Genomic DNA, 23700 nt, shown 5'->3' with positions numbered 1-23700 from the left:
TAGTGCTGTTTCCTGTTAGAAGAGAGGGGGGAATGTGAATTCAGAACAGATTCTTGGGAGGTTCTCCTGATTATGGAAAAGCAGCCTGTTCACTTTGAAAAGCAATTGAACAGATGATCCAGGCAACGGTAAGAAATAAAGAAACAAGGAAAATGAAAGGGAAGAAAGACAGCAGAGACTTTCAGGGCAGAAAGGAACTTTAATGAGAGAAACAGTCAAAGAAGAACAATGAAGGGACTATGAGTTGAAGGACTTTGGATTCGTACTTTGTTCGAGTAGAAGCTAGTTCAGGTAGAAGAACTCATACTGAAATGTACTCTTTACTTGTAGGGGTATAAATATTTTAAGTTTTTCTCGAGAAATACGTAGTATCATGAGCCACGTGTTTATAGCCTGTACCCTAGAGACAGTCACAGACCTGTTTTATGGTCTCTTACAAAAGCTCTCTCAGGGAGAGTTGACAGCTTCAGAGTTAAGACAGGTTGACAGGTTGAGAGTACCTAGAAAATACTTTTTTCCCATCATAATAACATATTTCAATAGGGAAAAGCTTTCTACGTGGAACCTACAAAAATATGTGCAGAGGAATTTCTTGAATACTGAGAAGAAAAATCCAACTTGTTTTGTATTTTCTTTTGCACAAAATATGCGGGCTTTGTAGCAGCTGTGTTATACAGAGATATCATTAGGGCCCAGAGCAGGTATGAGGACCAGGGAAAATCTCACATTTCTAAGGTTTCTAGAAAGTACTCTCAATTTCCTCTGTGACAGCTGTGAGAGTATCTTCATGATGACTCTGAAAAAAAAATTAACTTCATATAAATCATATCATGCCTCCTAAGATCATACATATAATACTTAGTTTTTAAAAAAAAAAAATATAAGCAGTACTGATGTTCATAGACTAAAATGTTAAAGTTCCATTTATCCTCTTTCTGTCCCGACTCTACTTCAACCCATTCTCTTAATTTCTACCATACAGTGGTATCTTTTGACATACATCCAGACTTTAACAACAAAATATTCTTGAAAATGAAGAGATGCCAGCACCTTGCAAGTTAGCTTGTTATGGTATTTCCCAATTATTACCCATTTCTTCCTTCCCAAAGTAACTGTCATTTTGACTTTCAGTAATTCATCATTTTTTTCTACTTTTACTGGCTTGCATCCCTCCATAAACATTATAAACATCAGCTTTAGTTTCGCCTGCTTTCAAACATCATACATCATAAAGGATGCATTCTTTGAGTCTGACTTTCTATACTTAACATTATATATATGAGAATCATCCATGTTAAGTATAGGTACGATTCATTTTAATTACTATGTAGAATTTTATTAGAGTAACATACCTCAATTAATATTGATATTTTCCTGGAAGTATATCTTAGTTCATACCCACACACATTTCTGTTGGGTATATACTAAGAACTAAAATTACTGATCAGGTATGTACATCTCAACTTTCCATAATAATGCCCCAAAAGTTTCCAAAGTTGTTGTAATAATTTATATTCCAAGTAGGAGTGAAAGATTTCTTTTATCCATAGTCATTATCATTAGTTAGAATTGTATTTTGAATTTTAATCATTCTGTTAGGAAATTTAATATCTCAGTGCAGTTTTAGTTTAAGGTTATTATTGAAATGGTTGGATTTGTGTCTAATACTTTGCTATTTGTTGTCTATAGGTCTTGTGTTCTTTTATGTTCCTCCCTTACCTGTTAATACTTTCGGTATATTATCCTAATTTTTTTGTTGATCTTATTTTATTATAATTTTTCAGTGTTTTTAGTCATTAGTCTAGGAATTACAATGTACATCTTTTTTAAAAAATTTTTTTAATGTTTTATTTATTTCTAGGAGAGAGAGAGAGACAGCGTGAGCAGGGGAGGGTCAGAGAGAGAGGGAGACACAGAATCTGAAGCAGGCTCCAGGCTCTGAGCTGGCTGTCAGCACAAAGCCCGACGCGGGGCTCGAACCCATGAACCGCGAGATCATGACCTAAGCGAAAGTCGGACGCCCAACCGACTAAGCCACCCAGGCGCCCCTACAATGTACATCTTAATTTATCACAATCAGTTTCAGATGAATGCTAATTTAATTCCAGTAAAATATAGAAACTATGTTCTCTTATAGCTCGGTTCCTTCCACCTTCTTTTGTGCCATTATTGTCATACTACACCTACATGTCATACACTCAACGATAGAGTTATAATTACTGATTTTGTGAACTTATTTCTTAAAATTTCAGAAAAAAAGGAGAAAATAAATATCTATAGAACAAGGGTTGTCAAATTACGGCATGTGGACCAAATTTGACCCACTGCCTGGTTTGTAAAGTTTTATTGTAGTAAAGCCATATCCATTCATTTATATAGTGTCTATGGCGGCTTTCACGCTATGAGTTGGAGCTCAGTCATTGTGACAGATGGAATTAAGGCTGATAATAGCGTGACTTTAAAAAAAGGAGATTATTTTTGGTTGTGTAGGCGAGCCCAATGCAGTTTATGCAATTGTCTTTTAAATCAGTTAAGAGACACACAAAAGATATATTTATATTGTTTTTATAGTCATCTGTGTAATCACCTTTACCTGATGCTCTTTATTTCCAGCCTTCGTCAATGAATCAGTGTATTCAAAGTTTAGGCTGTTTGTAAATCTGCCCCAGCTTTTAATTTGTGTTTGTAAGGTGTCTTATTCAGCCAGGGGTGAGTAGTTCACTAGGACCCTCTCCAGTGTCCTAACGCATGCGTAGCCTAGCCCCATGCACACTTTTAATCTTCCAGGAAACAAGGATATGTAGGATGTTATCAAGGCCCACTGTGGCTCTCTTGCTCTCAGAATCTCCATGCTAAATTTCTGGCTGGATGCCAATCAGTTTCCTACTTGAACAAGTATTATGAGCTCAGTTAGGCTGGGCATTATATTGGCTTTCCTAGATTTTTGGCCCCTAAGATGACTACTGTGTTAATAACACCCCTGCTCAGGAAACTTTCTGTACTCTAATCCAAATAAAAACCAATCCTCACAGTCTGACCCACCCACATAAACTTCTACAAAAGGGAACCTGAGAGCGGAGGCTGGGCGGAACTGGAGCAGCACCAAACTAAAATGTCATAGACCCCCACTGTTCTCGGTGAGGTTTAGTAAATTTCCTTCAGTAAACACTTCTCAATATTTTTTATGCCTTGGTAAATTTCCAGAATCTTTAAAAGATTGTTTACTGACAGTTTGTCCAGTTTTAGCATTTATTTTTAGGGAGCTTTACTATATCCTCACTCAACTGTTCTGGAAGCCGCACCCATTCCTCTGCTTAGAAAACTTTTTTCCATGTAGTCTCTTAGTTCCTTCTGCACTTCAGTTAGTCCCTGCATGGAAACCTTTCCTTACTATCCTATGTAAAAATAATCTTTGCTTTGTCTTTTTACTCTGCTTCATTTTGGTCCATAACACTTTCCACTTCCTTAAATTATTTATATATATTACGTATATATAATATATATACAAATACTCAAGAATATAGTATTGTAATATATATTGTGTATTATAATATATTGTATATTATATAATATACACAAATAGATATAGACACATAGTATTAATATAATATATAAATGTACAATACTATATATATTATATATATAATACTATATATATTATATATATAATACTATAATATAAAATTAATATAATATATAAATATGTGTATACATATACACATATATACATATACATATGTTTGTTTGTACATATATATGTGTATATATATATGTATATATATATATATAGTTTGTTAATTGTCTTTCTCTTCCACTGAAATGCAAGCTTCCTGATGGTAAGGATGCTGTCTTGTTAATCATTACATTCTTAGTGCCTATTTAATGCCTAGTAAAGAGTAGGCCCTCCATAAATGTTTGTGAAAGAATGAATGAATGTAGGTACCTAGTTTTTTTAAGCTTGTGAGAAACTAATCATTCTCAAGAACTTCTGTAGTACTGTGGATTATGACGGCATTTTGGGATACCAAACTTGTGATGACACTTCTAGGAATCAACTACCTACAGAAATACTAATCTTATATGCAAAGATAACTGTTTGTAATTTTTAAAAAACTGGAAAAAAGCAAATATGCAGCAAAAATAGCTGAAATAAATACTAAGGAAAAGTATGGTGCTACTAAAAGGCCTTGTTTTATCGTGGAAAGGTAAGTTTATGACAGTTGAGGAAAAGGCATGTGACAAAGCAATATGAATAGGATCACACAATTAGTAAAAAAGAAAACTGCATGTGCGGGTCTGCATGTGTGTTGTGTCTTTTTTGTGTGGATCTGGATGTGTGGATATGATGAGGACAATAACAGTTTACTCTCTAATTTTACCCGAGAGTTTCAGGTATTACTTTGATAACTATAAATATTAAGGAAAAATGTTAAAGAAATATTGTCACATATTCAAGTTTCATGAGTTCGAACATATTGTATCATCTCTTTATAGAATGTGTGTGCTAGAAATCCACATCTCTTGATTTGTCAGAGAGCAGATGTACACTTACCAAACCAATACAGTTGAAGACAGAGTATACTAGTGCAACAGAAATCTCCAAGGGGTAAGACAGCAGTAAAATACGTGAAACTTCCCTTCCAAGTTTCTGAAACCAGGAAATAGGGGGAAATCTTGCATTATTATCTTTAGTAAGCTCAAATACATCCACAGAAAGAGTTTCTACTATAAGAGTCAAGGAAAATAGGCAAAATAAATAAGCTGCTGTCACCATTTGACTTCCTTGACTCCACTTTTCCTAGCCTTAATTCCCCCAGTTCACTATCTACAGCTTCCATTTTCGATCTTTATCACTCAGCGTTCTAGTCTTACTTCTCACAACTCTTCATTCTTGCTATTCTCATCACGACATGAGTCTCCAAACCCTTCAGTCAATAGGATTTGACTCTTCTGTCACCAATGATAAGATGGCTACTACAAGATTTTATCAACCAATCCTCATGTTTTAAAATGACTACTGTTAATTACAGACCTACTTAAATGTATATGTGCGTTGATAAAAATATCACATAGTAATTGCTGGAACATGATGTGGAAGGATGAATAAACCCTCAAATACCATCTCACTTGGAAGTATAAGGTGATTATGATTTTGCTGGGATAATAAAGCAGGTCCCTTATGTTGCTGTCAGAAAGATATTTTCAACTACATATCAGGATGAATGATATTGGTCCTAATCCCGAAAATAAATGTAGTTTTTGTGCTGGCTGTAGAAAGACAAGAATGATATGCAGACATAGAAAGAATAACATTACAATATTCTCTCCTTCAGTTCTTTCTCTTCCTTCTTCTCTGTTTTTGTTCAGTTTATTTGATACCTTTGATGCAAGAAACTATTAGATGGTAGGGATTAGATGGTAAGAGTGAAATGACCAAAAATTCCAGTTTTCTCAATGTTTATATTTAAGTAGAAAAGAGAGAAACATAATTTAAGGTAAAAGGTGATAAGGTTAAATATGTCAAAATGGACAAAAAATTTGCTGAGTAATTTTAGGGGACTGGAGGTTTACCCTAAGTCTTTCATATCTAGGAAGGCTTCATTAAGAGCTAAGACACTGGAAATAAGAGTAGGGAGAAAATGAAGGAGGGATGCAATGTTCTAGAAACCTTCAAATTTTCATTTACTAGTTTCATTGTAACCTATCTTGTTTCAGAAAAAATGTAATAGTACACATTACAAGTGTGACAAAATAATTAAGAAATGGAGACATAAAATAGAAACAATAATAAAGCCAAAATACATATCACATGACCTATGTTTTGATCATGTGAGCAAAAACTTGAATGCAAGACTGACCATATAGTAAGAAAATGATGAAGGGAATTTAACTCGGGTGTAGGGAGTGCATGATGTTCACGGGAAGATAAAGACTATAGAGGGTTTGAAATGACAGGTTACCTTGAGCACTGAGTGTTATGTGGAAACTAATTTGACAATAAACTATTTGTAAAAATAAATAAATAAATAAATAAATAAAATAAAATAAAATAAAATAAAATGAAATAACAGCAACAAAAAAAAAAAAAAAAAAAAAGAAATGACAGGTTACCTTACCAGAACTCTGATCTAATTTTGTTGGCAGGAACACAGGCATAGCATTTTAGCTGGGAAGTACTGGTGACCTCTTAGCTGCCAAGATTTTGTCCACGTTCCTCAATTTATATGTGTTAAGTGTTATTCTCAGACAAATTCTCCCCGCTTTTTGCCAGAGAAGTTCAAACAGTCAAACAGCAGAGAGAGAGAGTGACTGAATTCTTGACATGTGATTTCAGCCTTTGAATCCCACATAAATCAATTGTGTCCTTTTCCTGCTTAAATCAATTTGGGTTGTAGTTCCTGTCACAGAGGGATCATTAGGGATCACAGAGATCCCTAATTAATAAAAATTACAGTAAATAATAAATAATACTTAGTCACTGGGAAGATAGTGGAGAGAGAAGTGTACAGGATTACATCAAGGTTTTTTTAAGCTCCAGAGGCTGAAATAAGGGAGTCGTGCAGCACAGTACTTTTGAGGAGGCAAGTATTTTCCATTTCATATCTGTTGAAATTCTGTTTGACAACAGAAGCATATCCATATGAGATATTAAAATAACAGGCCTGGAGTCTGGGAGACAAACCATCAGCGTAACTAATAGGTATGTGTTATCATTTGTTCTATTGACACATAAAGAAACTGAGGAACAGGAAGTGAGGAAACTTGTCCACAGGGCCACACCCAATGAGGACTGAAGGTAGCGTCTGGGTGAAGTCAGTTTCGTTCCGATGTATACCCGCAACCATTTTCCTGTCTGAGAAGTTTGTTTCAGAGGCATGCACTTTTGGGGATAGCTGAACCTACCTAGAAACACTGATAACTTGATAAGTTTGTGGGGTTAGACAAGCAACTTGCTTATATTAGAAACGCTGGCATATGGAAAATACTGTAAAATGTTGGCTGCCTTGGTAAATGCAGGAGTCGAATTCTATAATACCTCCAGGAAAAGACTGTGGGTTAGAGATGTAGGTCTGATCTATAAGTTCATTTCATGTAATTAATCACAGCAAACTGAAACTTGTGCGTTTGGGAGCCTGTGAAATTGATCGTTAATACCGAGTCCAGGTCAGCACTGGAGGTCCCTTTATACAGTGCAGGTAGAGAGGGGGGTTGGGGAGTAGGACATTTATCTCTCATCCACAGTGACTCTTCTCATTAGAATTATTTTTGAATTAAAACTTTCAAATTGTTATTTTTTGTTCTGTTGTTCGAAAGTAAAGAGGAGGGGCGTGTGGGTGGCTTAGTTGGTTAAGCTTCCGACTTCGGCTCATGTCATGATCTCACGGTTTGTGGGTTCGAGCCCCGTGTTGGGCTCTGTGCTGACAGCTCAGAGCCTGAAGTCTGGTTCAGGTTCTGTGTCTCTGTCTCTCTCTGCCCCTCCTCTGCTTGCACTCTCTCTCTCTCTCTCTCTCTCTTTCAAAAATAAATAAACATTAAAAACAAAACCGAAATAAAAGAAAGTAAAGAGGAGCTCCACTTTAGTATGTTCTCATTTGAAACAGAAGATTTTTATAAGTATTGCTAAAGTCTTTTGCAGCACTGGTATTCTGTGGTTTTGAATTTAAAGCCAACACAATTGAAACAAATAGTTGGGATATCAGTAAAGAAACTCACATTTAATGGAGAATGTTACTATCTTACAAAGGAATGCAGTTATTTCTCTGCTACAAGGCATACGATTGGATATTCAATTAAATCGAAGCAAGACAGATTCATGTACATTTAGCATCTGAGGACACAAAGCAAAATTCATACGAGACACAAAAATAGGCTATGTATGAAAAGCTCTGTGTTAAACCAGAAATTACTAGGTGTCAACAATTCCAACTAAATGCACTGGTGAGCAGAATTCTTTTGTTGATTTTGGGAATGGTTTTAAGATCTAGGATTATACTTTTCTTTCATTAAGAGAATTGTTAGTGACCCCATGCCTAATCCATGTATACTTATCACTGAAGCCTTCACATTATTTACTTGCTTTGCTTTAACTAGGCATGTCAAGAATTCAAATATTCTATTAATATTTATCTATCAAAGTAAATAAACATAAAAAATCCAAAATAACTTTCAATCAAGACCTTACTACTTAAATAAAAGTATTTCATGAAGACCAATAAAAGCTTTATTTTACCTCCAAAGGCTTTAAAACCTCGGAAGAGAATGGTTTTAAATTAAGACGTTCCTAAGGAACTGGTCACTCACCGCTTGTCCATAATTCCTATATGACACAGAATTAAAAGTAGACAACTCAATTGTTGTTAGAACTGATGCAATAGCTGAAGCAATTATGCATGAGATGTTCATGATCAAAGCAAACATAGTCTGTAAAGAAGACATATGGTAAGTTTGTTATAATCAAAATAAAAAGTTTGGTTGTTTGTACTGCTGACAAAAAAGCATCCAGTCAAAATGCTGGTCTAGTTTCTGAGGGTTTAGAGGTGTTAGTATGCTTGCCATGAGAGTAAAATATTTTTCTGGTTTACATGATACCCAGTTAATCTGGAGAGAACAGTGAAATATCACACCAATAAGCATCAGTGTTCCATTTGGGTTCAAAAATGTTGTATTTTACAATCGTCTGGGTCATATTAAAGAAAGATTAAGATAGGGTTTGAACAAAAGGGATTCCACTGCAAAGAGGAAAACCCCAAAAAAGATGGAAAACGACAGCTTTGAGAAAGAAGTCAAATAAGATTCAATGATTTTTAACCTCGGATTTTCATTCTCTAGGGATCCATCCATATCTTTGGATGTAAAGTTTTATCTATACAACTTGAGATCAGACATTGATTTCTAAGGTATCTTTTAGGTCTAAGATTCTAAAAGTTTTTTTTTCTTTCCAATATCTTACCTCTACCATAGACAGATCCTCTATTTTATTACAAGATCCAATACTGCTCCCAAACTAGATAGTTAAGGAAAACAAAGTTTTACAGTAGTATTATGTCTACATATAAAGGCATTATGAGGTCCTATTACATCTTTTCTACTAGTAAAGTTCATACAATGTTAGAGTAAGGTAGAATACCAAACCAGAAAACCCCTATATTGAAATTGAGAAACCTTTACAGAATGATTCTGACCACTATAGAATGTTTGTCTGCATTAAATTATGTGTGCCTAGATTTTCACTTGATTCTTTATTTTACAAGGAGGGTAGCTTCCTCCATTGTGTAGAAAGTCACTAAAACCTTTTAGTGACAAGTGACTTCCAGGATGGCCTCCTCAACCCCACTTACCATGCCTGGGGTTGGACGCCTTGCTGCTCTTATGACAGACACTCCTGAAATGATAAACTGGGTATAAAAACATATTTATAAATACTTATTGATGGTGCTCATCAACTTAAAACATATTTTTAACAACTCCTTTTCTAAGGCAATTATTTTTAGAATACCAAGAGTAAAAAAATATGAAGACATTTCAGTGGAAGGGGTCAGGACACGTTTCCATCATGCATATGGGGGACGGTGGGCAGAATTCAAGTTGTGGCATATGGCAAAGATGGCTTCAAGAGTCCCGCATCAGGGACCAAGTTTGCTTCTACCTGTGCATGCTTTCTGGACTCACCTGATTATTCTTTTGAATGCTATCCTTCCTAATAAATTGAAGCCAGTCATTGAAATTACTGTATACATATCCAGATGTGGAAAAAAAAAGAGATTCATGAGTCTATTCCAAATTGTGTTTGTACAGAATATACCTGTTGAGACTGTGGCCATTATTTAGGGAACAGCTACAATTCGTGTTTTTGCCTTTTTATTTTAAGAAGAGTTTCCATTATTTTACACCAGGTAATTCTGTCTATTTTCCAGAAGTGTAAAGCTATGCCGTATTGTTTGAAGATGAGCCGCACAATTCCCTTGAAATGTTCCTTTTGTCTTATCTGTTTCAGGCATTTTCACAAAGATCAAGTCAAAGGATAATGTGTGGAAACACAGCACTCATGCTATACCATTTACAGGAAGGCCAAACCTTAAAGTTTACTAACTCCTAGTTATCCTGAAGGATAACTTAAATCTGCATGCTCAGCACTTCATTCTGTAACAAAAGCTGAGATTTCTAAGGAAGTTACACGGTGAAAGGAAGAATATAAAGGTGAATTTTAAACTAGAGTGCTCTCTAGCTAGACTACCAAACCATGTGCTTCACAAAATGCCTTTCAAAGTTTATGATCGAAGGGAGAAGTTTTGCATTAAATTAAATTTAATTGAAATTTTAGATAATTTATTCTAGGAGCTACACAGGCTATTTTTGTAACATGTACAATTAAACACTGAGGGACATGAATCATTTGTCTACATTTTGCCTGCAAATTCACTATTCTATTGTTTCTAAAGCGACACATTGATACTTGTGAACTAACATATAAAGGCAGGGGGTCTCCTAGAAGCACTGCTTTCTCTACAGCCCTCTCAAGTGGTGGTCATTTTCTCTTATATCCATTATGTCATTGGCTCCATGCAAAGAAAAAGTGGTCTCTTTGCTCTTCATTATTACTTTTCAACCCTTCTCTCTCATCCAGCTCTGAGTCAAATATCATCAGTTTCTACTGCCCACTATCTATCCTGGTTGAAGTCATCTATTGATGACTCAGTCACTCCTCTTAATGATTTTAATTCTTTGTCTCACTCTCTCATATCTCTTACCTTTTGGTAATTTCTATATAGTAAATAATATAATATATATACTATATACATAAAATCCTAACACCTTGTGCTTGTGGTTCTTTGACTTTCTCTTCTCCAATCCTCTGACCTCATCCTGTCTCTCACTTACTCCCATGTTCATTCTCTTGTGCTTGTTTCTGCCATTAAGAGTAACATCTTTCAAATTTCAATTTAAAGTATCCACTAGGACCACCGGCCTCTCTCTCTCTACCTCATGCCTCACAACTCTAACAATCCTTTGACCCCATCTGGATCTGTAATCAAGCCCCTCACCTCTCTGTTATATTTTCTCCTTCACCAGTTTAAACTCCATGGTCAACGACTACACTCACTTATACACACTTTCAACTCCTTTGCACAGTTCTTGTTTGATCACAGATGATGGTTAAATCCAAATCCTGATTAAATGCAGCTCTCCTTCCTACTAAATGCCTGCACCCACGTGGCCGAACATGACCTGAGAAAGATGTAGAACCATCTTGACCCATCTCACTACATAAATCATTTTCCTAAAGCTTACATGAGCTTCCAATGCTCAGTGAAAGGCCAACTACTTTTCCACAATGCATGCACTCTCTTTTTCTAGGTGACCAGTTCATATCCTTTCTTCAAACAACCAGTCTATTGTCCCATTCTCAGTTCATGATCTGGCTTCCTAATTCACTGAGCTATTTGAAGCCATTGGAAGAAATGTTCCACAAGCTCCCAACATCCCCTCTACTTACAAATCAAAATTTGTCATTTCTGTTCCTCTGCCCTTCCATCCCGTTATCCATCTGGCACTTGTTTACGTTACAGGTGGACAGTTCTTTGTGTGGAAGCTATCCTATGTGTTTGTGAGGCATTTGGCCATATCCTTGGCTTCTGCCTCTTAGATGCTCACCCCAGCTGTGGAAACTAAAGATGTCTCCAGACATTACCAAATATTTTCTGAGGGGCAAATCATCTCTTGTTGAGAACCACTGCTGGAGATGAACTGCCCGTGGACCTAACTATCTTGTGTATTAAAATTCATCATCTCTTGCCTACACCAGTACCTGATTCTAATAATCCCAACCTGCTTCTATTTATTTCATATCAATTTTCTCTCTTCTGGTTCAGTCCCCTCAATTAAAGACATGATACTTCCAACTTACTGAAACAAATAAGCAAACTCTCTCTTGACCCAAAGTTCCCCTAGTCCTACCTCGTTTCTGTACACCACATTACACCAAACTCCTTAAAGTTGTATTTGTTGTCTCTAGTTATCTTCCCCTTATTTCTTAAACCAACTCCAGTCAGGTTTTTGCTCCACCATTCAACTGAACGTACTTAAGTTTATTGCTTGCTTCCATATTGCTAAATCCAGTGGTCAATTCTCAGCCCTATTTGGCAAAATAACAGATTTCAGTAGTTTATCTTTCCTTAATTGTTGACTTGGGTTTGAGGATGCTGTACTCTCCAGATTTTCCTATTATTTTATGGCTGGCTAGAAACCACAGAAGAATATACACATCAGAAAATGTGTGAGTGGAGACTCATTGTGTGAAGAAGGTAAGGTCCCTAAATATGAAAACTAACCATGCTAATGGACAATATAGTTAAGATTCTTTGTCTTTCACATATCTAAGGACCATCCAACCTGCAGTTGTCATGGTCTATCCCCTCCTGTATCCACATCTCTTATCATAGCACTGGTAAATTAAAGGTGCTCAAAAAACATCTGTTGAAAAAAAATTTGATTTTGAGTAAGTTACCAACATGGAATTTACTTACATAATTCCGAAAACCCTGTTTAGAAACTGTTCCCTATCTTCCACTAGTGGCATTAATAGTATTTACTGAATGATTGAATCTCATAAATATATTCTACTCACAATAACTCCCCATAAAGAACATCCTGCTTTGTAAGTTACAGGTTCATATGTCCCAAAGACTCCTCTGATTTGTCCCATATACAAAATCAATAGGAAATACCACATGAGAACATGAAATATGCCAATCATAATCTGGACAGCCTGTGAGAAGAGAATGGTATTAGTACTGAAATCATGTAATTTATAATATGATTCCAATAAGGGGAAACTATAAGAGACATTCAATGCTTTTATGGAAGATAAAAGTAAAATGGCAGTGCACTTACCATGTATTTCCTGGACTTGTTAACCTCAAAAAACAAAGCCCTAACCAAGGAAGTACTGCGGTTTACCAAATAGGAATAAGCCATCCTTGGAGCATCAGAATGCTCAATACTAATTTTGGTCAATTCTCTCATAAAAAAGTCGACAATCTGACTCTATTACTGGCTGTCTTCCTTACTTATCGAGTAATGGCATGAGAGGAAAACACTGAAGGTATTTGAGGAAAAATGAGGTTACTAATTTATTTGCATGCAGGAGGCCATGTATCTAATAGTTTCTTGTACATTAGTAATTTATTAAGATTGAACCACTATTTGCATCTTTTATTTATCTTTTCCTTCCGGGCATACTTGTGTATCTTTTTCACAAGCATGCTGGGGTGAGGTAGGGTCCATCACAGAAATACAAAGAGGGGCACCTGGGTGGCTCAGTCGGTTGAGTGTCCGACACTTGGTTTTGGCTCAGGTCATGGTCCTAGAGCTGTGGGATGGAGCTCTGTGTCAGGCTCTATGCTAAGTGTGGAGCCTGCTTAAGATTCTCTGTCTCTTCTTCTGCCCCCTCCCCCCCCCTCACACTCTCTCTTTCTTTCTCTAAAACTAGTGGGGGGGAAGAAAACAAGAAATACAAAGAATTTCCAATGTAGACTTGCTTGTACAAGTTTTCCTATTGGATAGAGGATGGACTATATAGGGGAGAACAATTGCTCAACTTTAATTTGTAAGAAGATAATTATAAGCCAAGTAAATATATGCCAGTAAATTTATTTCTCAATTTATATGTGGACTGGTATTTCATATATTGAATCAATTTTTTAACTACTCTTTAAAAATTTCAGAGGGTATATTATTTTCACTTTAACATAAATTTTAATAGGACACTGTTTAGTGTTTTAACTTTAATAGTTCCAGCTTTTTATAAAGCAAGTAGTCTAAAAACACATAAATGCAATTGGCTAATATTAGAGATACATTTCAGAGAATTATTTATTTATTTATTAAAAAAATTTTTTTGTTTTGTTTTATTTGAGACAGAGCACGAGCAAGGGAAGGGCAGAGAGAGAGGAGGGCAGGGAGACACGGAATCTGAAACAGGCTCGAGGCTCTGAGCTGTCAGCACAGAACCCAATGCAGGGCTTGAACCCACAAACCATGAGATCATGACCTGAGCCGAAGTCAGACACTTAACCAACTGAGCCACCCAGGCACCCCATCAGAGAATTTTCATTTATAGAAAGACCACTTTTTGGGTAACAATCTTATGCAGTTTTACAGATTTAGAATTTAAGATTTCCTCTGCACCAAAGTATGAAAAACATTAATTCCACGCGGCTTTCCAAACGTTGAGTGGGCTCGAAAAAGTGTCTCCTTGGCCATTGTCCTATATGATACTATGAAATATCCAAGTAACCAAAGCTTGAAAAGAACTCTACAAGACAGCAAGGCTGCTAGTGTGTGGAGGACAGATGGGTTTTCTTATTTAAAAATGGTTCTTAACCTAGAGCCGATGGATGGAATTCCAGGAGGTCATAGGCCTCCCTCCCCCACAAATACGAGTGCAAAGGATTATTATATACACATGAATCTGGGGAGAAGATTCAGAGCTTTCTTCCTATGTACAAAGGGGTCTATGACTACAAAGAGATTAATAATCTCTGCTTAACAGTCAGGTGGGAGACTTAGACAATTAATCCACACAGCAGCCAAGTTCAAAGGAAAAATTCACATCCAGTGGAGAAGTCCTTTCTCCTAGTGATGTGAAAGGGCATGATCTTCCTAATTCCTTGGTGTTTATTAAAAGCCAGCTAAGCTCTCTGTTTATAAGTGAAGAGACAAATTAATAATCATCTTATTGCATAGACATCAATACAGTAATTGAAAGAGATCACCAATGGATCTCTGTCCTAGTTAAAAAAAAAAAAGTCTTCTTTTATTCCTTTTTGGGATTTATCTATTACCCTACCTATATTGGTTTAGTCAGTATGCTTCTATCTAAGCACATATTTGTTTATGAAGAGACAGAAGATCAGTCAAAATTTGTAGAAGACAATTCGGATTAAAAAACACATTTCTTGGGGTGAAGGGGAGTGAGAGATACAGGCTTCAGTTATGGAATGAATAAGTCATGGGAATAAAAGTAATATAGTCTATATCGTACTAGCATTGTATGGTGACTAATGGTAGCTATACTTGTGGTGAACACAGCGGAATGTACAGACACGCGGAGTCACTATGTCGTACACTGAAACTGACGTAACGTTGTGTGTCAACTATGCATCAAATTTGGTATAGAGCAGGCACCCAGTAAATACCTCTTGTGTAAGCCATGGGTCTGAAGAACACTGATTCCACATGGCTTTCCAACGGTTACATGAGTGCACTTGAAAAACACAAAACCTTAAAAGCTCATTTTCACTTTTATCTTAACCAAATATGCCTCTCTACAGATAGAACAATGCCTTGCTGAACTGAAATAGTGCATGTTCCTGAATTTAATCAGAGTGAAGTCTCACTTACCCCTAAAACAAGACCGTCTGCCGTAGACAGTTTTGAACATTTACACAGAGCCATATTACCAGCATTTCCTCTAGATGATTACGCTTCTAATCTTTTGGTGGTATCTTTATTAGCAGACTTCTACAAGACAATACGAAACACATATACATGCTTTGCTTAAAAGAAAAAGTTTGATTCTTTCCCTCCTGTTTCACAACCACCTCCCCAAACTGAAGCAATCGGTTTCTTCTTTCCATGCCTTACTTTGTAAATGCACCAGCTTGCACTGGCCTGTTTTTTTATTTCTTTAATGTTTTATTTATTTCTGAGAGAGAGAGAGACACAGCATGAGCAGGGGAGGATCAGAGAGAGAGGGAGACACAGAATCCGAAACAGGCTCCGGCTCTGAGCTAGCTGTCAGCACAGAGCCCTACGTGGGGCTCGAACCCATGAACCATGAGATCATGGCCTGAGCCGAAGTCGGACACTTAACCAACACTTAACCGCCTGAGCCACCCAGGCGCCTCATGCACCGGCCTGTTGTAACAGCCTCCGTAAGTGAAAAGTCTCTCTCTGTGACTAAAAAGTACAGGTACATTACATTTATTTTCCCCAAGGAAACAGTGGCTCTGGATGATAAAGTACAAATAAAGAACACCCAGGGAACAGTGCTGAAGAACTTTCAGTAAAGCTTCTGCAATTCATTTGCAATTCGTAATCAATTCAATGCGATTCATAATGCCACGTTTGCATTTCAAACCCAAGTTTCTGTAAATTCATCATGGAATCATGACTTTTTCCCCCTTACACATATTTGCTATCTAGTTCTTTCAATGTGAAAGAACTTCTTCTGCCACTAGACAACTTACCAAAGTTGCTCTTCCACAATCCTAAAGGCTTCTCCTGTTCTGTTATTGTTTCGGTTTTGTTTGTTCCTGTTTGGTTATTCCTGTATTTCTCCCCGGGCGTTCAGAAAACGTGGCTAATAATTGTATCCCTTATAGATCTGATGTTACACTGTCCTACGTCGTCTTTTTTTTTTTTTTAAACATTTATTTATTTTTGACAGAGAGACAGAGCATGAGCATGGGAGGGGCAGAGAGAGAGAGACATGGGATCTGAAGCAGGCTCCAGGCTCTGAGCTGTCAGCACAGAGCCCGACGCGGGGCTCGAACTCACCAGCTGTGAGATCATGACGTGAGCCAAAGTCAGATGCTCAGCTGCTGAGCCACCCAGGTGCCCCATGTCCTACGTCTTCTAACATGTCATACTTAAGTCAATAACTTGAATCATGGGACTTGGCCAGGTGACCACCTAAGGTATGATCTTAACTTTGAGTTTTGGTCCTTTCAGAAAGGAGGGTTTGAGTAAATGATCTCTCATTCCCTATACCCTTAAAATCTCATGATCTGATTATCTTAATGAGTCTTTAGTTTCAAATATTGGTTTTCTGAATGTCTCTTAATTCTATAGAGACAGAAAAAAGCTAGGTAAGAATTTAAGAGCTACTGACAGCAGAGAAAACCATATGTTAATAACCTAAGTATAAGTTTTATATATTGAAATACCACCTTTGAGAAATACCAAAGAAAGGGTATAGGCCTAGGAGGCAACCAAGACTGATCATTCTGTCATGCTTAAATAAAAGACACAGAATTGCAGAATTCACATATAAAGTAATGAGCAAGTCGTATCTAGATTGCTATGAAAATAATAAAAAATAGCTCTTCGGTGTTCCCAGAAAGATTCTTTTCACAAAGCTGATAGTGGAAGCACCTTGAGTCACTTGGGAAGAATAGCACCATTAGAGTCTCCATCAGGCCCCCACCAAAACCACCAAAACTTTAATAAAGTACCAAGAAAGTATAGGCTGTGTGTGTGCGTTTACAATTCTTTAGCTTCATCGATGGAAGGAACTAAGAAATTCTATAATATATTTCTGGAATAAAGGATAGTTAGGACTTTTTCGAATGACATTCTACATTCGGTTACTCTACAAGCCAGTTAAAGATCTCCTGTTTGTGAAATTAGATGAGTAAAAAATAAAAATTAAAGATTTGTTTTTATTTTCTGGTGGTCCCGTCACTAATCCCAAAAGCCAGCTGCAGGACAAGCCCCTAGCCCTTACTCCGGACTTATCCCCTACACTTCAATTCCCTTACACATAGTAATTCTGCAACAGTCACAGAGAGCTCAAATCTAGACACCACGGGTCCACCCTTAGCAGGCACGCCAGCTCCTCACTGTCTTCCGAATAAAGTTCAAAGTCTTTGGCAGGGCCGATAAAGCCCTTCCTGAACTGCTCTCTGCCCACCTACCTTCTCAGCCTCATCCCAGCCACTCCCTGGGGTTCAGCCCTAACAGCTCCAACAGCAAACCTTCCTTGGGAAGCCTCCTCTGCCTCACCAGCCTGTTAACACTCTTCTCCGTGCTCCCCAAAATACATCACGGTGTCATCTCACTCTGGATGATCAGGACTGGCTCCCGAGGCAGGGAGAGCTCCCGGAAGTGGAGGAATTCACTTCTGCACGTCCAGGGCCAGATCTGGGCTGTGACCCTGGGACTCACACTCGATGAAACGCACTGGCTGAGGCTGTCCGCGCAAGGATGGGCGGCGCAGGAAGGGGCAGGTGGGGGGCACCCAATCCTGTCTCTGCGCCCCCCGGAGGGCCTTTAACACCTAAGAAATCGCGGAAGTAAAGCGGCAGCATTACCCCTCATCTTACTTGGTCAAGGTCCTAAGGATCGAGTTTTGCCTTGTCAGGTGCAGGCCGAGGCTAAAAGGGGGGATCCCCGCAGGGGCCGGTCTCCCCGCCCAGGAGGCTCCTCCAGCACCCCTCCGGGTCCTCCAGCCAGTGCCCAGGCCTGGCTCAAAAGGCAGATTCCAGCCGACTGGCGCCCTCAGGGCCAGGCCCCCAGACTCTGCCAGGTGAACATCACTGAGGTAGCCAGGAGCCCAGGACCCAGCAGGCCCTCAGGCTCCTGAGTCCACGCGGGCCTCCAACGGCAGCAGCCACAGCCGCACCTTCCTCTTGCGCCTGCGCAAGGACTCCTGGTACCTGCGGGGGGCGGGGGGGGGGAGGGGAAGGAGGGGCCGATTGCGCAGACTCACTAGGGCTCTGTGGGCCACATGGCCGGACATGCTTGGCGTCTAGAGGAATGGCTCTTACGAGCTTCCATTTCTGTCATCGGCGCTTCTGGGGCATATTATACATAATGAGTGGCCAGGATCACTGATGAGAAGTCAGTCCCTCACCTTCTCTGCCCTCAAAGGAAAATTGTAGCGCAAATGCATTTAGGGGGTGCAACTATTGAAAAAGGCAGGTCGTTGAGTCAATGACTACCCTCCAGCGTTTTGTTTTGTTTTTTTTAAACGTAAGAAGCCAAAGAAGGAAATTAAGGAAGAGACTATTTAGCAAGACACCGCATGACTTTTTGATCCTCTTGCTGAGGTGAGTTTACCTTTCAGGTTATACCTGGTATCAGTTTTCTGTTTGATGTAGAGACTCCTGAAAACAATCTTTATGAAAAGACTGCGAGAAGTAGAGGTAGCAGCCGGAGGATCTAGAAGAGTCTGGTGTGGGAAGGTAGATGAGGAAGTGGAAGTCGGGGTGAGGGGAAAACCTTAAGCAAAAAATGTGATCTTAAATTAACTGACAATCAGTACAGGTACTTCTGTTATGCAACTACCATGACTCACTGTGGCGGTAAAGTCACTGCAGAACCCACCTTCCTGGCACCGAATGACCGAATGTTACGAAGTCTCATTTATTCCAGGAAAATTTACATTGGTATTTGGGAAAATTAAAATTCAAGCCTGGGATGTAAATATTTAGTGAATGATGATGAGCAAAAAATTCAGAAAGACAGACTTTTCTTTTGTAAGGAAATTGCCTAAAGGCCACTAAAAACCCCTTCTTGCCAAAGGCAAATTACGAGTATGTGTTTAAGCCACCAAGATCTTTTAGTATCATTTATAGCCTGAAAATCAGTTATAAACTCAATAACTTTACTGTTAGCCCTGCAGCTTGCTTCCTTGCCTCGTGACTCTGCAGTCTCGTTTAAAAGAAAAGAGAATATGTCCAGGCCATTCTAATGCCTTTACGTCTTGTATTGGTCAGTGTATCACTGAAGGTTATTTGTTTTAGTGCTTTAATAAAGCACTTCAGTTTCTAACATTAGGATTGTTGTTTTGTGCTTTACCTGTCTCAGCAGAGAGTGATCAGATGTTATTAAGCATTCTATGCAGTATAGAAAGAGGAATTCACTTGAATGTGTTCTCAATGTCAGGATTATGGATTTTGTAGAAATGAGAGTCCGTTTTGATGAGATGGTTCCCTATGGTAATATGCTGCCATGATTGATTGATGGTGAGAGAAGCGATATATCTTTTCATTTAAGAACAGAAATTATCTTGGATTTGAGGATTTTCTTGGACAGGGTACCAAATATGTACCCGTATTTATCCAGTGAATACAAGTACATATTCATACATATTCAGTATGAACGTAGGCAAGAATAGATAAGTAAGTCAAATTGTGGGATAGGCAAAGTTCTTTGGTACTTCTTAATTCCTCTGATAATATCACAGATCAGTAAACCAGTTTTGTTTTTCTCGGCCCCCATAAACTGGGTTTAGAAATTCAGAAATTAATTTCATTCTCGTTTTTGTCCTTGGTTCTCAAAACTCTGCATCCTTCAACAATAAAAAGGGAGTCAGTCATGGTATAGCATCCAATATGACTTACTTTTTTTTCTTTTTTGACTTTTTAATTTTTGTCATTTAAATTATTTCTCCACGCAGGTCATGTTGTTAATTTCCCTTGAATTGGTTCTAAGGATAACAAAGACATTACAAAAATATGAGGAAATGTGATGAGATCACTATCCTTCTTGATAATAATGTTGTTAAGACCATTGTTGGGTCTTATTACAAGGACTCCAGTGGCTATAAACCCTAATAGAATATTTTGTCGAAATTGCAGTGAGGAATTTCATTTCACTTATGTATAGGAGAAAACAGTTATATCCTCTGTGTAAACATTACATTATTCTAGTAAGATAAATGGAAATAAATCTGTTTAACAGTGGGGAAACTAAGCGTTTGAGTTTAGTGTATATGTGCAATAAGTATATATGTATATTTATATAAAATATAGTATTTTTGTGTATGGATACCATACTTGCACACATACATACATATGTAGTAGATTTTCATTTACATATAATTAGCATTATTACTTAAATTCAATTAAAAATTTTTTTTTAATGTTTTATTATTTCTGAGAGAGAGAGAGAGAAAGAGAGAGAGAGAGAGGGACAGCATGAACAGGTGAGGGTCAGAGAGAGAGGGAGACATAGAATCTGAAATAGGCTCCAGGCTCTGAGCTAGCTGTCAGCACAGAGCCCGATGTGGGGCTCGAACCCACGAATCGTGAGATCATGACCTGAACCAAAGTCGGATGCTTAACTGAGCCACCCAGGCACCCCTTAAATTCAGTTCTTTAATGAGATGCTAATTAATAGTTTGAAAATTATTTTGCCTTTTGTTTTGTTTTGTTTTTTTGCACTTCCTGTGTCCAGGCAATATGTTATGTGCTTAACATGTGTTTAAAGGTAAACTGAGATACATTAAAAGTTTGAGGAGTTTGAGCAAACATTGATTTGAATTGGGCAACACCAAACTGAAAATAGTTAGGAGCACTCTGTTCTGAAGAGCTAGGGAAAGGTTTTTGTCTAGATGTGGAAGCAAAGCAAGGAAGTTATGTGATTGACTGTAGTTTAGACCGCCGCCTTATTTGGGAGAGCCTCGTTGGGTGTTTGTGGTTAGTCATTCTTCAGTTTAATTTTCTTAGATTGGAGTGCATTGATCCTGGTGTTGATTTCGGTTTGGTTATGTAGGCTATCAAGGCATTAGAGCCACTCTGGTCTAAAGGCGCCCTTGTTCAGCTAACCAGGCTTATCACATTGGCTTTTCCTACTTAAACTTCACCATTGTTATTATTTAACCGGTGAGAATACTGAGGCTTAGAGAGGTTAAGGGCCTTGGTCACAGTCACACAGCTTATAAAGTGTGCAAGTTGCGGTTCAAACTCCAGCAGTCTTGTTCCAGAATCAGTGCCCCTTTGCTTTCTCGGGCTTCTGGAAGAGCTCTGCCTGAAGCCTGTCCCGGAATTGTGTAAGGAGTACTGCTGGTGAAATCACAAGGCCTAGGGATAGTTCTCGGCTCCAGTTCTGGCGGCGCGGACTCCCTTCTACTGCTCTTTGACTTTGCTTTCTCTGATTGCCAGTGCTTCCGTTCCAAAGCGATTCCTCTCAAAGAACCTATTGCCATCTGCTTGACACAGCTCCTAGCAAGATAACTGGAGAAGAAACAGGCTGCTTTACTTAAGATTTCCTTCGAAAAAGGGCTCGTTAACATGGGTAACTAACCGCTAGAATGACCCCACTTTCCCCTTCCCATGCCCTCATTCCTGATCTTATGTTTATTAATATTTATTTTTGTAATTTTTAAAAATGTGTATTTAATTTTGAGAGAGAGACAGAGTGTGAGCAGAGGAGGGGTAGAGAAAGGGGGAGATGCAGACTCTGAAGCAGGCTCCAGGCTCTGAGCTCTCAGCACAGAGCCCTATGCAGGGCTTGAACTCATGAACCATGAAGTCATGACTTGGGCCACCCAGGTGCCCCTTAACGTTTATTTATTTATTTTTACTTATATATTTTTAATATTTTTATTTATTTCTAGGAGAGAGAGAGAGAGACAGCGTGAGCAGGGGAGGGTCAGAGACAGAGGGAGATACAGACTCTGAAATAGGCTCCAGGCTCTGAGCTGGCAGTCAGCACAGAGCCCGAGGCTGGGCTCGAACCCACGAACCGTGAGATCATGACCTAAGCGAAAGTCGGACGCTTAACCGACTAAGCCACCCAGGCGCCCCAACGTTTATTTATTTTTGAGAGAGAAAGAATGTGTGTGTGCTAGGGAGGGAGGGGCAGAAAGAGACAGGCACAGAGGATCCAAAATGGGCTCTGTGCTGACAGCATTGGAGCCTGATACGGGGCTTGAACCCATGAACCCTGAGATCCTGACCTGAGCCGAAGTCAGACGCTCAATGGACTGAGCCACCCAGGTGCCCTATTCTGCTCTTATGTTTAAATTCACCCGTAAAGGGGTGCCTGGGTGGCTCAGTTGGTTGAGTGTTTGACTCTTGATTTCGGCAAGAGGGCAAATGGTTGTGGGAACTACAACTGGTAGGGCCCAGGCAAGAGCTTCAGACATTCAGGCTGATAGCATCACAAAGTAATAATATAATACATTTTTTTGAGCAAATGAATATGTTTTTAGATAATCCAGAATGAATATGATGATCCGTAGATCATCATGGATCCATCCAGAATGATCTGTAAGGCCTTCAAATAGTGATTTAGTATTAGTAATAGGCACATGACTTCTATGCTAGGATTTAATATTTCTACTCCAGTCGCTTTCTAGGTCTCAGATCACAGCTGCATTTTTAGAAAGCTGAGGCAATTTAAAGCTTAAAGTTAAACTTACTTGATTTTATTTTCCACAGGAAGTCTAACACTTAGGTGATATAAGAATCTGGGGCGCCTGGGTGGCTTAGTCGGTTAAGCGTCCGACTTTCGCTTAGGTCATGATCTCGCGGTTCGTGGGTTCGAGCCCCGCGTCGGGCTCTGTGCTGACTGCCAGCTCAGAGCCTGGAGCCTGTTTCAGTCTGTGACTCCCTCTCTCTCTGACCCTCCTCTGCTCACGCTGTCTCTCTTTCTCTCCTAGAAATAAATAAAACATTAAGAAAAAAAAATTAAAAAAAAAAAAAGAATCTAAGGAACAGAAGCTTTGTTTTTCTCAAGCACACGGAACAGCGCCCTCTACAGGGTAGGCACTCACTAGCTATTTGATGAGTGAATGAATGAATGAATGAATGCTTTCCCAGATTGCATAAAAACATGATTGCATTGTTTAAAATGAATCCACTACATAAGAATGTTATGCTTACGGCATTGTTAAAATTGCAGAAGTAAGCTGTCTTTTTTATTTACACTGTAAAAGACCTCAACTTAAAGTACAAATTTTAGATGGTTGAAACCCTTATCTATTAGCATCTTTTGATTGTCCAGCCCAAAGAGGAATCAGATGGGGCAAATCAATTGACACTCTAGATATTGAGATAAGAGACTCGTAGGTGTGATTAAAAGGTACCAGGGCAACTTTCAAGAAGCAAGTGCTGACAGTACTAATATTCTATTACTAAACTCCTTCTTTCCCATCGGGGTCAGGTGGTTCCTTCAACATGGACTACA

General features: G+C 38.5%; 1 protein-coding gene across 2 annotated transcripts; it reads right to left on the bottom strand.

Annotated features, from left to right (window-relative positions):
* Positions 1-179: 179 nt before the first annotated feature.
* On the bottom strand, positions 180-18407 carry MS4A13 (membrane spanning 4-domains A13). Of its 2 annotated transcripts, none has more exons than XM_039253544.1 (7): positions 18096-18407; positions 15403-15522; positions 12626-12766; positions 9339-9395; positions 8302-8421; positions 4553-4648; positions 180-796 (listed from the first exon to the last, which is right to left on the bottom strand). In XM_039253544.1, the coding sequence occupies exons 2-7, from the start codon at positions 15454-15456 to the stop codon at positions 740-742; spliced, it is 525 nt and encodes a 174-aa protein (XP_039109475.1). In that variant the 5' UTR covers positions 15457-15522; positions 18096-18407; the 3' UTR covers positions 180-739. The 2 variants fall into 2 exon arrangements, with proteins under 2 accessions (XP_039109475.1, XP_039109476.1); XM_039253545.1 differs by lacking the exon at positions 18096-18407 and adding an exon at positions 16251-16412.
* Positions 18408-23700: the final 5293 nt, after the last annotated feature.

This window comes from Hyaena hyaena, unplaced genomic scaffold (genome assembly GCF_003009895.1).
Source record: "Hyaena hyaena isolate Hyena2069 unplaced genomic scaffold, ASM300989v1 scaffold_456, whole genome shotgun sequence".
Taxonomy (NCBI): domain Eukaryota; kingdom Metazoa; phylum Chordata; class Mammalia; order Carnivora; family Hyaenidae; genus Hyaena; species Hyaena hyaena.
Note: the sequence above shows the minus strand (reverse complement) of the source record. Positions and strands in the feature narration are given on the sequence as shown.